This window comes from Bemisia tabaci, chromosome 5 (assembly GCF_918797505.1).
Source record: "Bemisia tabaci chromosome 5, PGI_BMITA_v3".
Classification (NCBI taxonomy): domain Eukaryota; kingdom Metazoa; phylum Arthropoda; class Insecta; order Hemiptera; family Aleyrodidae; genus Bemisia; species Bemisia tabaci.
Genome location: NC_092797.1, coordinates 37,743,689 through 37,763,974, shown reverse-complemented (window position 1 = coordinate 37,763,974; position 20,286 = coordinate 37,743,689). Strand labels below are relative to the sequence as shown.

The following is a 20,286-nucleotide window of genomic DNA, read 5'->3' as shown; positions in this document are numbered from 1 at the left end:
CTGCTTCAGGGATGGTTTCATAAAAATTTTCCAAGTATTTTTCCCAGGTTTGGGTATCTACGGAACTCTTTTGTGTTTTGTTGCACCTTAGTTTTTTAATGGTTTTCCAGAACTCGGAGGGGTTCTTGGTATTAGCCACTGCGTTTTGGATTTCATTTGCGTTGGCCTTCTTTTTCCTTTTTATTAAGCTCGAGTACATTTCTTTTTCAAAAAGGAGATTTTTGCAGCTGTTTTTTGAGAATTTTTCTCTCCTAGCCTGTCTAGCTGCTTTTTTAACTTTACGTTTTTGAATTCTGCATTCTTGGTCAAACCAGTTATTTCTGTGCATATTGGAACTTATTTTTCTTTTTACAGTGTGGCTAAGACCTGTTTCACTGGCAGATTTTTTTATGGCTGTAAGCAGAGTATTGTAATCATCTATTTCACGGTTTTCTTTTTCCTCTGTCTCTGCCAGTGAGCTGGCGAGTCGTGAGTTAAAGTTTTTAGAAAGGTCATTATTCCATTTAAATATTGTGACTTCTTTTCCCGATACGGGGCTTTTTCTACCATTATTATCTGCAAGTGAAACTAGGTTTGACATCAATGTTAGGCTGCATGGGAAATGATCTGATACAGGGAAGTTAGGAATCACTTTAAAGTCATTTATAAATTCTGCAGATTTTACACTAATCCACGCCAGGTCAATAATACTTTTTCCTGGGTTACCTACAAATGTATACTGAGCAGGGGAATCTGAGATCGTTCTACCATTCATCAACAGCATGTTTGCTGATTCCATAGTTGCTGTAATTAGCTTTCCTCGCTTATTTATTTTTCCATCTGTTGTCTCTCTATTCACAGTTAATTTAGTTCCAGCAAGAAGTTCCTCATCAGTATAATTTAACTGATTTAGGTTACCTACCCAGGCATTGAAATCTCCAAGGGCAATGATGTGAGAGTCTGGGGATCGTTCCATTATATCGTTCATAGTTGCTTCTAATAGTTCGACACTCACATAACTGTCCCGGGATGAATTTATATAAATTGCACCAATTATAAGATTACTAAATTGACCTTGTAACTCAACAAATATCCACATGTCTGATATGTCTAGGGTATGGATCTGTTTCATTTTTGATAAAAGAGAATTTTTTATCATAATTGCAATGCCGCCTGATGCTCTTCCTCTTGACTTTTCTTTAATTGCATTGCTGAATATTATTTTAAAATTATGAAAGGTTTGATTTTTTACCTCTTGTGTGAGCCATGTTTCATTTAGAGTGATTACATCGTGACTTAGGATTATTTGTAGATCTTCATTAGGGAGGTTGGTCAGGTTTGACCATCCTTTGCAATTCCAATGAAGTATTTTCAGGCTGCCAGGGGTTTCGTTGTTGTCAGACTTGCTTGCTTGAGTTATCCTCTGATTCGTTGGGGCGGTGTGCATTACTCTGCTTCTCGGTGATGAAGGCACTGTCGGAGGAGGGTGTAGCAGGTAGGGAGTCTGCTCTGGGGCGAAAAAAGTTGTCCAGGTTGCATCGGATGTGGTTGGCTTTTGACTTGGTAGCTGTTTTAGGGGGCTTTTTTTCTTCTCGTTTTCGCTTCCTCATGGATTCTCCGTTCTCTGGTACATGGTTGTCATCTTGGTGTTCCTCCGTGGGTATGGCCGGGACGTGATCACCGTATTTCTTTTTTAGGTCATCAAAGGGTTTAAGTTCACCATTGATAATTAGCTTGCCGCTTTTCCATTGACATTTAGCGCCTTTACTTATTTCTAATTTTCGCACATCATCTAGGTATTTGCGCTTCTGTCTTTCTTCGGGAGATAGGTCATCTGACAAGAATAAGTCAGAGCCTTTCAACTTAGGGCCACTTTCCAAAATTTGCCATTTCTTTAGGTTAGTTGTTAGCGAAAGTAGGATAGGCCGGGGATTTTTGTGCGGCTTGCCCAGGCGGCGCACCCAGTTAATGTCTGAGTTGTTTATTACGATTTTTAGATTTTCTGTAAATGCAATCTTGATTTTGTTCACCAAGGTATCTCTGTCTTCTCTGGTATTTTCTGGGATACCATATATGACTACATTATTTAAGCGGTTCATTGCACTCACGATTTCCTTTTGTTTTTCCAGGGCAATTTTCAGGTTTTCATTCTCAGATTTCAGGTCTTGATATTGTTTGTCTTGCTGTTCGCGAATCTCAGTGATCGCATTTTTTAACACACTAGTTTGTTGTTCTATTTCAGTTTTAAGATCGTTTCTGAGGTCAATTCGCATTTGCTCGAAAAATTTTGCTAATTCGTTCTTATCCATTTCGGACTGATTGATAATGTTTACAAACACGCTCGGTGACTAGATCGATAGGTCGATAGGTCGGCTAGAATACTAGTGTCCTGATTTCTAGAATGTTCGGTGATAATCGTGATAACAATCAGCTGTGATCAGATAACCTTGATCTTGACGGCTCGTGTCGCGTCGCGCTTCGGCTTCTTCCGAGACGACTCGGATCCTGATATCGATTGCTGTTTAAAGCGTCCAAATCATCATATTACAGGGAAATCAATTGCTACGGAAGTTCTGGGAGCCCAAAATAATTGATTAATCCTATTATAAACCCTTTTTGTCTGCGCTACCGACCCAGAAAAAAATTCGAGGAAACGTTCAATATAAAACCGATCGATGGTTCCGAAACCAAATAAAACTCAATAGAAACTGCAAAAAGACCACGCATGACGTACGAATACGTTCTTTCGCGGAAAAAATCTAATCAAAACGAGCAGCTTTAACCGGCATTTTCCGTTCCGATTAAATATTCCAAACTGCGTCCGGAAAATCCACAATCTATTTCGGGTAAAATCGCAGAACTTTTTTCCCCCTTAAAAGACTAAACGAACGTATTCATGCTAAAAGGAACTATGTGCATAGGATTTGCGTGGATCATAGTTCTTTTCAGCATAAATACGTCCAAATAACGAAACGCATGTAAAAAAGCTCTCTGCGTTGATGTTGTCGGGAGTGCGCTGGACCGCAATGAGTACGTCAGCCCTATCGCTCGTCATCGGGCATTGTTGCCAGATTATGCTGAGAAATCAGCGCTAGTTTCAATTGAAACCCACGCAAAACATCTCAATTTAATGGCACGACCTGGCAACCTTGTCATCGGGAAATCCGGGGACGGCTGAAACAGCAGCGATGCAGCACGTCACGCCTCTGTCCCCTGTTTTCCGGTGCTTTTTCCGATGTTTCAAACGCACGCTTCGCGGCGTTGTCGCCGGATTGTGCTGAAATATCAGAGCTTTTCTCCGTTTAAAACCGTGTGAGATAGTCAAGTTTTACCGTACAATCTGGCGACGATGGTTTGCGGTGGCCGCGTTGACGCACTCACACCGCCGACGACGATGAAAATATCGTTACTGTCGCATCGCTGCGGCTCCACTCCTGGACTTCATCAACTGACTCGCGTGGAAAAACGCTTCTCACACCCGCACTTTTTCGCGGTTTATGCGGTCGCAAAAATAGTGAAAGATCCGTATTTACCAGACGTGATTAAGTTGGTTCAATATAAAAGAAGATAGTAAAAATAACTTCTCTTTTACTTGTGTAGGTGAGATATTCGAAAAGAGGATTAATGTGCAGATAGTACATAAAGTAGAATTGGACTTCATTTTGCAATTAGGAACTACAATTTCTGGCTCGGTTTAAAAACAACGTATGTAATATTAGTTGCCCTATGCACATAGGAGTTTTTACGGATGAGCCATAATTGTAGTTCCGAATTGCAAAATGTAGTCCAATTTGAATAGTCTTGGGTCCGCACTATTTTACGGGGAAAACAAGGACAAAACGTTTTTAAAACTTTAGAGCTCTAGTGAGCACCAGTACAAGGACTAAGGTGTGGGGCTATTTTTCCGCCTTGTTAGATACAATTCGAGCCACGTTTCTGGGTGTTTTTCTCTTGTAGAATTTAAATAAGTATTCCTACAAAGTAAAACAGTATAATGCGCTTACACGATTGAAAAATATTAATAATTTAAGGCTTCGTTGGTCTATGATAGATATGCATCTCGCAAGGTTTATCAAAATCAAAGTTCCGAGTTCCTTATTACTCTTCTCATCAATCAATGAGTAAACTAAATGGAAATAATACCTCATCACAGCCAAGTTTTCTTCTTTGAAAAAAAAAAAGAATAAGAAAACTAAGAATGACACATTTCAAAACATAGAGAAACTTTGGGTCAATAATAAACGATTTTCACGAATATTGTGACTGTATAGGCATACATTCTTTAAAAAAAGCTATTCTCGATAATTATACACAAATTTAGCTGGGTCGATATTGTAGGAGCAGAGTCTCTACTGTCCGCATATTACTTAAATATAAAAATAAAAGCAACTACTGATCATTTTTTGTTTTACTCGGCGAAATAAAGTCAATAGTTAGCATGTTGACGGCGTAAAAACACACAAATACTTCATTGTATGGCAGTCAGAGGCAACTAGTTTTTCGGAGCTTCAACTGCGCTCGCTTCGAGACGCCTCGAAAACAGGCTCGGCTGAACATCTTCCCACGGAGCCTTTCTCGAAAGATAATACGGCTGGAACTGATGTCTGAGGAACAGACAAGTAATTTTCCCCGAGCCGAAATCCCAGTTGAGCCGGTCGACGTCAAAACCGAGCATGCCGCTCAACTCATGAGCCCTAGCTCGCACGCATCCTTGCGAGACTCGCGGCTCACGAGCTAACGGCCTCGTTAGGTTCGACCGACTCGGTTATTCGCAGCGAACTTCTGGCTGCACCGACGAGACGCGAATAAGATGTCACTCCGCCTTCAACCCCCCCCCCCCCTCCCCGCCCCGAAAGAGGATCAGAGGCGTGACGGCAAAAATCCGTCACGTGAGTGAGGCTCATTGCATAAACTCGGGGCGTTGCTCGGGACGGAAGGAGGCGTAGGGGGGGGGGGGGGGGGGGGGGGAAACAGGTGAAAGTTTCGAATCGATAAACGGAGCATGGGCGCGAAAGGACTGAACAAAGTACAATCGAACAAAGTTTTGAAACGAGGAGGGGAGATCTGGGCTCGGGGGCCCGCACCTCCCCCGGTTGCCGTCGCTTCGGTTCCTTGATGAGAAGAGTTGGGAATGTGTCAATATGAAATTCATCTCGCGATAACTCACCGTGCTCCGACCCGGCCTCCTGTTCGCGTTGACGAGATTTCAAGTTAAAATGGATCCGGAGTAACAGAAAGGAGCCAACTTTTTTGACGAACAAGAGGTGGGCTTGTACGTTGCACTGACAATGAGAGAACTTAATGATGATTATCATCGAAGGTGTGACATTCCGTATGAGATTTTAATTCAGATCTGTGTTCACCAATTATTGGTATGAATATCGATTTGTGCTCGATGATTTTTGCATCAAATTTGACTATTCTGATCGGGCCCGCCGGCCTTCTGTTCACGTTGACGAGATCTCAAGTTAAAATGGATCCGGAGTAACAGAAAGGAACCAACTTTTTTGACGAACAAGAGGTGTGCTTATCCGTTGCACTGAGAAAACTTAATAATAATGATCGTCAAAGTTGTGACACTCCGAATGAGTTCTTAATGCAGATCTGTTTTCAACAATTATTAGTGTGAAAATCGATTTGTACTCGATGATTTTTGCATTAAATTTGACTATTCTGATCAAAAATACGCAAGAAAAAACAAGCTGCAGTTTGTTTGATGATATTACCTTTCTCCCGATCACTTGTTATCAGATTTAAAAAGAAGCATTTAACATTGCACTAGCAGTTAACATTTGTTGTCAGATTTGTTATCTGATAACAAGTGATCGGGAGAAAGGTAATATCATCAAACAAAATGCAGCCCGATAAAAAGAAGTTCGACTTTAAATTAAGCTGCAGTTTGTTAAAATTAGAGGAGTAATAATACGGAACATTTTCCTAAGAGATAAAAAAAAGAAATCTCACGACTAGCAGAGCCCTTGTATTCCAAATTATTTGGTTCCCTTTCACTAAACTCGATCAAATTTTCATGCGTATGAAAACGGGGGAACACAGCTCTATCTTGGAATAATGGTTACCCATCATTCGAGAAAGTGTGAACGAGACAGAAATGAAACAAACATTTGTATCCATAAGTTATCTTCGGGTAATATATTCGACACAACAAAATCCAAAGTTTGTGTTGATTTTGGGACGACGAAGCACAAAGCACGACGGAACAACTGATAAAATCCAGATTCACCTGAGTCCTTATCAATAGACCTATTCGATAACGGTTCAATGTATCGTTTGCTTCAAAACAATAGAACATAACCTCAAACCAAACTGTAAAGGATTTAAGTTGGAAAAGCTGAAAATGAGAAATTTCCTGACAATTTCACTTTGCATTGGCATTTGGTACTCAAGAGAATAAAAAATCTGTTACAGAAGACCCGTTCTCTCAGATTTCTGAATTTACTTATGAGGCTATGTTTCTGTTTTGAACCAATCGATATCGATACAATCTCACCCGTTTGATGTATCGAATACGATCTATTATTGTTCTTAGCATTGACATCAACTTCATTATCACTTAATCTAAGTTGCGTTTTTCCTGCGAGTTTGGTGTATTGGTGAAATAGGGAGTGGAGGAAAATAGTGAACAGAGAAAAGGCGTTTACCTTGGATATTGGCAACACGGACTGGTTGTCGTCCTTTTGAATTTCAAATCGGCTGGAGATTTTCTTCTTGGAATCCTCGGAGGGATTCCGGTGTCCGGGACCAGATGATTCAGCGTGAATGTATCGCACGCTCCAGACGATTTTCCCTTCCTCCCAGACCCCCGACTCCTCTTGCGCCACCTCCACCAAAACTGTCGCCACCTCCTCCAGACTGAAACACGTACAACACAGTTAAATCAAGGAATCAGTCAAGAAAAAAACTTTATTTCTATTGTAACGATGCCTCTTTCCATCAAATGTCACTGTAGGAAAAGTTGGTGTCCTCCACCAACCTAAGCTCTCAGACAATGTCGAGGAAAAATTGGATTGCATTTTGCAAAAAGGAACCAGAAGAATTGCGATGATGCTAAGATTGTGCATTTTCATCCTTCGCAATAAAATTACTGAAACCATGAAAAAATGGGAAATTTATATTGTAATTTTGTCTTAAATTTACAGTTTTTAGCGGGTAAAATAGAGACTGTTGATGGATGATCAAGTTTTTCTTCCAAGACAAAAGAAGTTGCACAATCTTAGCAACGCTGCAATGCTCCTGGTTCCTTTTGGCAAAATGCAATCCAATTGTCCTACTATTTCAGGTTTGAATTGAAACTCCAAATTGAAAACCAAATTGAAATTTTTCCTTGATTTTTTCCGCGAACTAATCTCATTTACTTCACCATTAATGATTGAAGCGCTGAGAAAGAACGTATCAATTTTAAGATGAGCCTTGGGCTACGTCATAGTACTTTTGTTCTAGGGCTCATCTCAAAATAGATCTTTCTTTTCAAAAATAAAATCGATCTACTTAGAGGCAGCTCGCCTTTTTTTTTTAATATTTTCCCCGAACAGTTCCAAATTTCTAATTTTACACTCAGTAGGAATACAGAAATATAGGGGGTGGTAACATACTAGCTATAAATATTTTCGACGAGTCATTCAGAACGAACGCATTCAAGTTTATTTATCGATCCGCATAAATGACGAAATCAGGCCCTTTCGCAAAAAAAATTTATTTCTGGGAAAACTATGCACGCACTACAAACAATTTGGAAATGAGCACTGAACGAAGGTGTAAAGATAAACAGCTTAAATTCAGAGTGCGGGTAGAAGCAGAGACGTAAAGTGTAAAGTTACTCCCCTCCCTAAAGAAAATCAAATAAACAAAAAACCCTTCAGGGCAAAATTTCCGATTCAACGGCAAACAGCTAACGATTTACGCTGAAATTACGATAGAGCCACCGTGGTTAGCTTGTATTTTCCCACGCTCCCATAGCTTTGAAGAAACACCGCCATGTTACGTAAGTCCGCCGAACCAACATTGCCTTCCGGGAAAGCACAAGCACACAGTTGTATTTCTGCGCCTAGGGTGTAGTATAAAAAGTTTTGCTCAAGTGCAAATTGCTCCTTTGTTGAAGTGGTCGTAAGTTTACAGTCATCGCCTGGTACCTACTTACACACTTACGCCCTGATAAAATATAGTCATGGCATTCATAAATAAGGACTCATAAATATAAAACTGAAGTTTACTGCGTTCTCACGTTCCAGTTTCGCCGTGCTAAGGAAGAATGCCGTATGAACCTTCAAGCGTTGCCACATTTCATCTGATACAACTCAAATATCCTAGTGAATTTATGAATATTTTCCATTCGATTTTTCGTGTAATTATTTTAGCAATTTTACCTAGAGTTCCGAAAATTTCCAGGAAAAACATTCATTGCTTTCCTCAAGAATCATCATTTTACCGGAGGAAATTCAGCAACTCTCGGTTGTTCACACGGCGTTCTTCATCAGCACAGCAGGGTTGTTCGACTACCTCGCTTCGGCGTTCCATAGATTCGAAAGTTGCTCATAAGTTACTCCGGAAGAAGACAATATGGAAAAACGCATTAGAATATGGAAAACCCGAAGTTCCCGGTCCTTCTTTATTCCGACTCGAGGGGCGATAAGTAACGCTGAACTGGCGCACCTATTTTCGAAGTTACGCGCCCCGCTTTGAAATGAAGGCGCGAGGTGTAACTTTATAAAAATACCCTTTTCACAGCTGGGACAGCCCGTCGCGTAATATTTACGTTTCAAAGAACTTCCGAACTTACGGATATTTCATGGGGCGCAGGGGAGGTTCTGCGGGAACTGTGGAGGGAGAGGGGACACAGGCACGCTGCCATAAGAGAGAAACGTCGTATGAGCTTTCGGACATTGCCAAATTTCCTTCGATTGGATGCAAGATTTCTGAGGACTTTTTTTAATGTTTTTCCCCGATTTTCCAGAGAATTTCATCTGCGAATTGATCTAGAGTATTCTAAGATTTCAAGAAATCATATTTACAACTTTCTACAAAAATGAATAATGTATTAGAAGGTGTTTTGCTGGTATTACCAAAAAAGACCTGTGAGGTCAAAATATGAAGTTTTGAGAAATGGACCAAGGATTGTTCAAGGGGTGAATTTTGTTTGATAAATTATTGGTTCTTCTTGCGATAAACATCCCAAAGATTTATCGTCCTAGTGATACAAATTCGACAAATTTTATCTTTAACTTTTAATCATGAGAAAAAAGTGTTGAGGGTTATCCCCTAAAATTGTGCTACTACCCCAATTTGTAGGATGATATAGAATTTTCAAATTACTTGTGGTAGTACTACGTATAGTACCGCAACATATGGTTTCAGGACATTTTGTCAACGATTTTTTGCCCGCGCACCTTTTTTGCCCAGTAGTTTACGCCCACACGTAAAATAAGCAACAGTGACTTTGTCCAAGCGTTATATTTTAGTCGGTATGTAAAATTATATTGAAAATATGGAAATAAAAAATTGATAGAGAAGGAGGTTTTGCTATGGTTGCTCATTTTCTAAAAGAAATGTTATTACTTTCTCCTTTTGAATCATCTTTTTAAACTGTCATAGGTGAATATTTGGTTTTATTTCTATCCTTAAAATATTGGATGTACAATATATTTTATACATGTATGTGTACTTTTTTTTATATTTTAAATTTTTTCTTTACGAAATTATTACTTCATTTTGAAAACATGTATATTTTTAAAACGTGACAAATATTTGTAAAACCTTTTCCAAGCGACATTAATCTCAATGAGCCGCAGTTGTGCCGACAGAAACTGCAAAAATGAATAAAAGAGGAAAAAACAAGAATCACGTAATCTTTAGTTTTAACCCATTTGTACGTCGATCATTTAGAGTCAAATACGTCAAATTTTGAGCGATTGGTTGCGCGTACACCTCGCTGCAGCACAATAAAAGCACAATATGTAAAAGAAAAATTAAAGTGCTTTGGAAATCATTAAATTTGACACGAAATCACCAATATTTAAAAAACACACATTATATTATCATTCTTCTTTGATAAATTGATACATATTTTTCCCCATCAATTTAAATGAGCATAATCAATGCAGGGATTGCAAACATTTCAAAATCATGAGTTAAAAAACGCTGACTATGCGAGTATAAATAATAAAGCCTAACAGAGCGAAGCGGCGCGGCGTGCTGCCAGCGCGAGAGGCTTACTGGCGCCTACAAACCTAAGTGGATACTTCACGCACTGCACAATGCTTGAAGTATCCACTTAGGTTTGTAGGCGCCAATCGCGCTGGCCGCCCGCCCGCCGCCGTGCGGCGGCGCCTGAAGCATCTATTTCACAACAGAGGTGTTGCACAGTGTTTTACGAAATTGAACGTATCAAGAATGACAGGCATCCTTTTAAAATACAAATCTTTCCTCGCAAAATAAATCAAGATACTTAGCGTACACAGGAAAAATCTAAGAGCCTTCAGCTGAGGCAAATATAGAGGTTTATCCGGTTTAGGTATATAACAAGGTGGGAATTTCTTGAAAGATAATTAAGTCCTGTTACACCAAAGAGGTGTAGAGAGTTTTAGTGAATTTTGTCTCATGGAATTGACGCTCCCCCATTTTTAATATATTATTCTCCGTTGGACCGAACAGACAAAACAAAAGAAACAAGCAAATCCTCATTCTTCCAAGACATTATACATTTTCATCCAAAAACGTCGTGAGCAATAATTGTCGCTTGTATTTACACGTGGGCCAATTAACTTTGGGTCTCAACTGGCACGTGGACCAAAACTCCCGTGCCGAAAAAAACGCGTGGACGTAAATTACTGGAAAAAACACGTGCGCGGACAGAAAATCGTTGACGAAATGTCCTTAAACCCAACATTTGGGTTAGTCACCTAATTTATCGGGCTACTGTAACAACTAATTGGGGTACTAATACAACTATATATACCACAAATCATCCAACAACCTCGTGCTCGTTTTCCCGGGAAAAGTTAAGCTAGACAGCTGTATGCGCATTCTTCTGCATGCTTGTTTTCTTACGTTTCCAACACAAAAAGAAAACGAACACATAGACGTCGTCGGCAGAAAAGGGTAGCTGGATACATTTTGCACCAAACAGTGGTAAGTCTAGCTCTTGATCAGGGTAATAGGATAGCTCACGGCTGTTTTGTCAGAAATGACGTTCATTTTTGCCCACTTGCTGCTCTCCGTCAACTGCCGTATTCTTCAAATAAGGTGAATTTTGCGATTTAAAGAGAATCAATCGGTTATTTAAATTAGAGCCGTGGCATTTTCACGAAAACGTATTTACGGAAAGATGGCGGATTTGGTGACATTCGAAAGTTCATACGGCGTCGGCAAATCTGCCGTGCTAAGGAAGAACGCCGGGTGAAAATTCGAGAGTTGCAAAATTTCCCCGGATAAAACATGTATTTTTGACGTAATTTATGCATATTTTTCCTCGAAATTTTCAGATATTTCAGATTAAATTGCGAACAAAATAGTCTGAAAAATTCGAAAAAAAATATTCACAATTTCCCCCGATAAATTCGCATTTTATCAGAGGGAATTTGGCAACGCCTGAAGGCTCATACGGCGTTCTTCGTCAACGCGGTAGAAATCGCGAGGGGATTTTTCAACTGGTAAGACGCGTTGCCGGGGCAACGGCTGAGTTTTCGCTCGGAGCTCGTACCCTTTGAATTTTGTTTACTCACCCCGCAGTACCTATCCATCAATCACTACTCAAAGGAGGTATATAAACAGTCGGAATACGACGTGCGTCTCGGAACGCGCACAACTACCGCCGCGCTGTAGGACGAGAAAAGGAAAAAAATAGGCAATAAGGAACGCAGTTGGACAGATCGATAACGTTTAACGGTGTCGTGTCTCGTGCTAACATATCGTGAAATTGACTGCCAAATGTCAGAGCGTTCCTGTTCCCCTTTTTGAGCCGGACGATTCAATGAACTCAGACGGTTTGATACTGAATTTTTTTTTTTTTGAGCCTGAAAGGAAGGCCCAGTTGCGCCCCCGCGGCACACAGTGTATCGAGTCAATAGGGGAGGTAGGACAAAATTTGGAACCTTTAAAAGCTTAAAACTCCACTCATACAAAATGTTGAGGTTTTAACAGCCATGGGTTTCCCGGTGCAATTTTCTAGCATAAGCAACCCTTGAACTTTAAAATGTGACAAAATAAACATCAAAATTCGCGGTTATTGTCAAAAATTTCATGTCCGACCTCTCTAATTAACCAGATCCACTCCATTGTCGCCCTCCTCCTCTTTGATCATCAAAGATTTGCAAGTGCTATACAGAGTCCCTATCAAGCTCCTAGGTTCTGAGGATGTCCATGGAGCTCCGTGTCAGGATTGTCGGCTGTACTCTTAGTAACTATTGCATCACGCCCAGGTGGGAGTAGAGCTGATAACTTTCTTAGTGCTCTAATTGACCGAAAATGTTCCAACAGGTTTGATGTTATTTAGCCCATTCGGTTTTGGAAGAATTATGTTCGAGTCTGCTTGACTTTCATTGGCAATGTTCTGCAACCGTATCCTGAAAAATCAGTTATCCAAGTCAGTCGATAAACGTTGTGTAATGGCTATGATGTACATACCTGGAGGTGAGTTCTTCTCTAAGGGAGTCAACGTCCCTTCGAAGGGCCGTCAGGGTGGCCAAAGTATTTTTCGGGCTTAGCTCCACTGAGACAGTCCACTGGTTTGGAGAACTGCTCTCCCCACTCAAAATCCTCATCCCACTTTTCACTCGCGCCCTGGAATCAAGGAAAAGAAAAGACAACAAATTAATTTCAATAAACCGTGAACTTGTCTTAAGTATGATTTATTTTTACTATATGGAGAAGTACTATCGAAAATGTTTCAAGAAGCACGAAGAAATAAGCAAATCACTGTTTTATGGGATAGGTAAAGTAAGGAAGAAATTTTTCTTTAAAAAAAGAGCACTGGGAAAAAAAAAAAACACTTTCGATCTAGTGAGCTGTCGAGGTTATTCTTGTTTAAACCGACATTTAGGATGGGTATTCCTGGTGACGCACAGAGAAAACGGATTGTTCGTGGTTACTATATTCCTGGGTATATATTTAATGAGCACCTAGTTCATGGGTGCTACACCCGGTACTTTCAGCCCCCTGGTCTGGAATGGACGGTATAACTGTATAGCCCGTAACACCACGTGGCCCGTTTTACAGCCGGATATTTTTTTCGGTGTAGATTTCCTGGGGAACACATAGCCAGGAATCTAGTAGCCACCGACATTCTTTTTACATTCGTGCCCTGCGTTACTATAAGGATTCTTTAATGTAAGAGGTATCGATTCATTACATCGTCGAATCGAATTCTCTTCCACCGCGGGAAATAATTCAAAGGTATCCTGCACAATCGATTTCTTTGTTGGACGTTAGACGCACTGGAAAAAAATCACATCGGATTTAGAGTCCAGACTCTTAAAAACATCGACAAGAAAAAATACTCTTGATTCAATCAGATATAAGCTTAAATCAAGAACCAAGCCTCTTAATTTGAGCGGATTTCCTTTTGATTTAAGCTTAAATCTGATTGAATCAAGAGTCCTTTTTCTTGTCAATGTTTTCAAGAGTCTGGACTCTGGATCCAATGTGTTTTTTTTCCAGTGCGTGAATGTATATCAGTCTTGCTGAAACATCCGTTCATGATCATGACAACGCGCAAAATTTGGACCTCCTCACGTCGCACAGTGAATCGAGTCAATTAGAAAGGTTGAAAATGAAATTTTTGACTACCACTGCAAATTTTGATGTTCATTTCGTCACATTGTAAATTTTTAGGAATGCTCCTAGTAAGAAAATTTTACGAGGAAACTAATGGAACCACTTTTAGAACCTCAAAATTTCGTATAAATGGAGTTATAAGCGTTAAAGTTTCCAAATGTCATCCGACCTCTCCTATTGGCTCGATCCACTGTGCGACGGTGCAGCCTAATGGCTTAGCCCCACCTCCTCTCATCCCATAATATTATTTTATTTTTCATTTTTTTTAAACGCATCCACGGTTACGAGCGGGCCGCATTTTTAGATTCATTAAAATAATATATTTCCAGGTGCCGTGGGACCCACAGCGGCGGAAAAAATGACTAGAATCCTTCCCGTCCTTGTTGAAAAATGCAGATTTCCCCGGGCTCGAAAAGTTAGCGAACCATGGCGCGAGAGGGAGACAGTGTGAAGAAAAAAGGGTTGGCAATCACTGTCCTAACGAGGAGGGCTGAAAACTGTGGCAGAAAGATGAAAGATGAGAGCGGACTCCTAGTTAAAATAAAATCCGCGTCGATAGAATGGAGGACCCGGAGGGGGCTGAAAAGGTGAATGGGAAATTGATTTTCGAGGGGGGCTCCAGCGCCAGGTCATCCATCAAACGCGTGTCAACAGGAAATACCCGCTCCCGCTCCAATTATGCATTCACCGAGCATAATTACACTCTCCGTTTTCTCAAAAGAGGATTTTTTTTTCTCCGAGGAAGTTGAGAGCCTCTTCAACATAATTTGAGCGCAATATGATGCCCTATAAACTTGGCTTCCCTTTAAAGAGGTCCTTTCCTGGAGAGAGGAAGGCTGCATTGTGACGAGCAAAGAAAATTGCCCTTTCTCCTGCGGATTTCGGGTTGCAAGATGCTCCGCTCCAAGAACGTTGAAATGACGCGAGCATTCGACGAATCGACCAGAAGTTGGATTTGACCATATTGGTAGGAGGAGAAAAGAGGGAATTTTTGATTATTGCCTGCAAACTTTAGTTTCCCCATTTTTCTGCTTTTCCATCTCGTTTCTGTCTCTTTTCTTACTTTCTGTAATAGACGCTTTTTCTGGTAACAGGGTGTTGAGTTTTTTTTTTTTTTTTTTTTTTTTTTTTTTTTTTTTTTTTTTTTTTCATTTTGGGAAATCCTGATTTTTCCTGATTTTTGATAGCTAAATCCTGATTTCATTATTTTTCCAAATCCTGATCAAATCCTAATTTTTGCGGGAAAAAATTATAATTTCTGCAAATGCGTCTACGAAAGCATAAAAAAATCCGATCGGACGGCCGTATTTTCTCAAATTCTCATTTAACGACAGATTTTTCTTCAAATCCTGATGTAATCGGAATTAAATCTTGATACTAGAAACTCTGGGACCCTAGGTGGCGCCGCCATAATGATTCTTTATTGTATCGAATTAGATCCCAACAATAACAATGAAAAAACCTCTTTCAATGTTACTAAGGATAAGGAGAATAAATCGATATATATAAATCGCATTTCTGTGATGTGGCACTATATAATAGCTTCTTTTCCCACTTAAGATCCGCTGATAAACTGACCCAACTCGTAATGTCATCATCTCATCCTGATTTTGCTAAGTTGTTTTTAAGGGATTTTGTGAGAAGGCTGAAAGAGTGTTTTTAAATGAGAGAGGGACAGGGAAAATATGCTTTTAATTCTCTTGCTCATTGTAAAAGGGGATGAAAAAGTTGAAAGCTTCGACAACTGGTACGTTGCACTTCTCATTAAGGGATTGAAGTATCGAGAGGGAAAAAAGATGGATGGATTAAATGAATCCGTTGACGTTAAGACCTGGGGAGAGCACTTTCTGATGAGTTTTGAGTTCCATTAAAACGCATAAATTCTACGTCTCGTCAAATGATGAACTTGTTCTGTTTTGACATCCACCGATTCAAATCCTCATGAAGTTGGAGTCTTGGAGCTAAGCTAGATACACCAGCGCAGACGCAACAACTCAAGCGTCAGGGATGTGCTCGGAGGTATAAACGAAAAATGAAGGCGGTTCATCTGCTGACAAAATTCGTCTGAACTACCCTGATTTTGATGAATGTGGAATTGTGGCATCTCAATTTTCACAGTGTCAATATATTTTCTTCTGAATTTCATCGATTCCTTCATGCATGCAATATTTACAAATCTATTAGACTTTAATACCGAGGCCACATGCAGCAGGTGCACTGGAAATAAATGTCTCTCGGATGCAGAGTCCAGACTGTTAAAAATTTGACAAGAAAAAGTACTCTACAATCAATGGTATTTGTGCTTGAATCAAGAGCGAAGCTTCTTAATTGCAGCAGACTTCCTTCAGATTCAAACAAAAATCCGATTGAATCGAGAGTGATTTTTCTTGTCTATTTTAGAAGCCTGGACTCTAGATCCAAGAGACTTTTTCTTCCCGTGTGATATCAATTGACCAATTACACTGGAAAAAAAAACACATTGGATCTAGAGTCCAAACTCTTAAAAACATCGACAAGAAAAAGTACTCTTGATTCAATCGGAATCTATCATAAATCAAGAACCAAGCCTCTTAATTAAAGCGGATTTCGTTTTGATTCAAGCACAAATCCGATCGAATCAAGAGTATTTTTTCTTGTCAATGTTTTCAAGAGTCTGGACTCTGGATCCAATGTGTTTTTTTTCCAGCGTAGTTAATAACTTACAGTATTCGATGCACTCAGAGTATAAATTGTGTACATTCTTGCTTGTTTTCACAAACATAACGACAGTTATTAAAACAGGGGGGAAAAAAGCAATCTGTACTCACCTCAAGATGAACCCGGTAACAGTAGAGTCGTGCTTGAGCTGGAGGAAGATGGGGATGTGTATCCTCGAGAGAGGGTAGATCGGGGAATGCGGCAGCAGAATGGACAGCAGATCATCGGATCGCAATTCGCGGTAGGCGGAGCGAGCCTGGACCAAGGGCACGGACGCCAGCGGGGTCACCGGTTGAATCTGCACGCGCGGGATACAGTCCTCGGAATTAGAGCCACGGGGCTCCAGAACCGAATACGCGACTTGGACGCTCCTCAGGGGACTCTTGTGGGCCCTGGCGTCGGCATCAGGCGGCGTAAGCGGGGGCCACCAGGAGGCAGGGATCGTGACCTGGGCCAGGCAGTAGCCCTCGTCGCTATCCGGGCTGCAGGCCGCGGTCAAGGGCGCGTAGTCGCCGTGGCTCACGTGGAGGATGACGCAGACCCTCTGGTGTCGGGCGCGGAGTTTCCGGCTGAGGGGGTCGACGCCGGTGTGGAAGACGACCGGAGTACCGGGGAGTCCCGCGGGACGTCCGGGCGGACGACGTGGGCGGACATGTCGAGGTGGTGCCCGGCGGAGATCTCCAGCTCCTGGAGGGACGAGGAGGACGACGCGTTGAACGGGATCGGGTCGGGGACGATGAAGCGGGTCGGGACGGACTGCTTGGTGGAGAAGGGGCCGTAGGAGGCGCGGACGGCCGCCGGCTCGGAGGACGGTAGGACCGTGAAGCGGTCCAGGCTCAGGACGCTCGAGCCCTCGGCGGACGGGCCCCCCGGCGCCCCGCCCGCCCCCGCTGCTAGCTCGGACACAACCGAGAAGTGCCCTTTCGTCGCGTGCTTCACGAAGAATCCGCCATCTTTGTTCTCCAGGTGAACGTCTACCGTCCCTGCTACGCCTGAAACAGAAATCAAAGGAGCCGTGTGTTATCACTTGAATTCAAGATTTGGGACAGATGATACATGTCTATGGGCCTTGTCTCCACGAGATGTTCCATGGGATTTGTCCAAGGGAAAAATCTCACTTGCGAAGTTGGAAAAAATATTGAGGTAGTCAATAGTATAATCACAGTGCCAACTAAGAGTCCTTGTGGAGTCGCAGTAACGACTTCAAAAGAAGAAGAAGAAGTTTTGTTGCGTTATTAAAAGGAAAAATCCAGAAGTTTCATTCCTGCGATTCCAACTTGGGAAAAATCCCGTGAAACGTTCAGTGGAGACAAGGCGTTAAAGGAAAATATTGTAAATCAATGTCATCAGCGAACCCAAGTGCAAATGCGCAAAAAGTTTCCATCAATGCAAATGCGTGTACGTCACTTGAAAAAATGAGAGGGTTGGTTGAAACATTTATTTACAAGTGCTTTGACAGTACATAGGTGCAACAAGAGTAGATGCATGTATAACTGCAAGTGTGTTGCGAACTTGCTGTGAAGACGCGTCTTTTTTGTGAAATTGCCGTGGAAACGGCGTAACTTTTGTACATCCGTGGAAATTCTTAGTTAAAAGAGGACAATAGTGTATTTTTTTCCAAAAATTAAGTACAAAAAACGGGTAAAAAGATCATAACTTAAACAATTTTGGAAAAGAGGGTTCTTGAAATGAAGAGGGCTAATATGAAAAATAGGAAGCTATAAGAACTTCCTGCCTTTACTTCTATTAGTAGAAGTTTATTTCCAGTCTTGAAGTATTTAAAAGTGGCTGTGATAAAAGCTTGTAACTTTAAAGTACCTTCAATTCCTAAAAAGTTCCCTTCGTAACTTCGAATTTTTAACAAGACAATGGTGGGAGTTTTGGGAATCAAATTTCAACAAGAACGGGCGAGTTATTCTCTTCAATGACTTGTGCTTTGATGGTTGCATAATGTATGATGGGCGAAAGATAAATAACAAAGGATGAAAATTCGTGCCGCATGTCTCATTTTCTAACATACCCCGCCCCATCTAACATAACATAACAATATGACATTCCCACCTCCGGAGCGTTACGTAATTTATATGCGACCCCTACAAAGTTTCAGCTTATGACATTGCTTAAATAAATGAAAAGTTGATCTACATCGGTTTGTAAAAATATACACGTAACACGATACTCATTCGCACCTCCTGCGGGGACAAACTTTTGAAAAATGACACGAAAGGGCGCTAAATTCGAGCTGAAAACGGGGAACGAAAAGGGGGAGTGAAATAAAGTTGCGAAAACGGTGCGAGCGAAAGCAGAGCAGGTTAACAAGCGACATTTCCCATTAATCAATTTACCGGGCCGGGTGAATGACGGGACGGCGGGGGCGGTGAGGAGACCCTCCCCCCCCCCCCCGCCGCACGATTTTGAAAAACATCGATTTGACTTCGATTTAATTGGTTCAAAGAGGCTTACACAAAAGCAACGTGGAGAGGCGGGAGGGGGGGAGGTAGTTTGCAGGCGCACAAAATGTTATCCAACGCCCCTGCTCCGTGCGCCGATTCTACCGGTTATTCTATTAAATAATCCGCAACCTGACCAATTACTCGACTGCAAATGGACGTATTTATGCTAAAAGGAACTATGATACACGCAAACCCTATGCACATAGTTCCTTATAGCATAAATACGTCCGGATAATACTCGGTACTCTTCTGACCCTTCGGTGATGGTTTGATAACGACCCCTCGGAACCGACCTATCGCAGGGCTTAAGTACTTTCAAAGTTCCCGATTACCTGAGTTTTCTCTGGGTTTGCCAGGGAGGAGAAAGAACCGAATTCAGCAAAAAAATTATGAGGTATGAGCATGAGGTAATTATGCATTATTGCGGTCAGAACTTTTTTCTCACCATTCTTACTGTAAACTGCCAAAATTTCATGTATTATTTGGTGTGTTTCGCGAAGTTTTCCGCAAATTTCATGCTTGTAATTTTTCCCCATTGAATTACCTGGGTTTTCTTCTTTTCTCTGGTTACCCAATGCCCGGTTCCTAAGAACCTTGTAACGTCTTTTCACCGAGAGAAAAAAAACAAAAAAAACAAAAAAAAAAAAAAAACTTTGAATTTGACCACGCACAAAAAAAGGGACCATGGACCAGATCAGTACAAGGAGGAAAAATTTGCCATGTAGCGACTCTGATTGTGAACTAAATAAAAAAACTCAGATTTTGAGATTTTTTAAATTTACGAAGCAGACAAAAATTCCCCAATCTTTGGAATCAACGTCTCGCCGCTACACATAAAATAAGAGACATATCTAGCATTCATTTTAAAATTTATTTAACTATTCTCAATTTTTTTTAATTTTAAAAGAGAGATGGTAATTTATTGAATATGTCTCTGAAAATTTTACAAACAATGAAAACCTGAAATTCACGGAGAAATCGTGCATTAGAAGAGCACACAGGTCTTACATACATAAAGACAATAATTCCATTTATTTAACTGGAATTTTATAAAATTGGATATTCTGAGTTTCCAGGCCACCTTGCAGTTCGTGCCGGATGAAAAAACTTTTGCGGCGTCGATCAGTCCAGACTTTTCAACTCAAAAGTTTTCAGCCTTACGAAACTGAAACTAGTTGAAGGGTGAACTGCATTCGCTAGACATACCGAGCTCGGAACGTGAAAGCATGACACACTAAAGACTACCTGCACAGTAATGCAGGCGTGTTCTTTGCTGTGCACCCCACAATTTTTCACGTATAATTGACAGTTTCCTCCGAAAATTGCTTGCTGCGATATTCTTTGCGCCACCAAGAAACGGGTGAAAACCGGC

At 41.0% G+C, this 20,286-nt stretch overlaps 1 protein-coding gene across 1 annotated transcript in view; it reads right to left on the bottom strand.

Moving 5' to 3' along the window:
* Positions 1-20,286, bottom strand: part of dtn (transmembrane protein 132C dtn) — a 253,373-nt gene that overhangs the window by 62,061 nt on the left and 171,026 nt on the right. Inside the window, 4 exon segments of the mRNA XM_019056775.2 lie at positions 6,639-6,849; positions 12,616-12,771; positions 16,572-17,061; positions 17,064-17,453. Of these exon segments, the coding sequence (XP_018912320.2) occupies positions 6,639-6,849; positions 12,616-12,771; positions 16,572-17,061; positions 17,064-17,453 (1,247 nt within the window).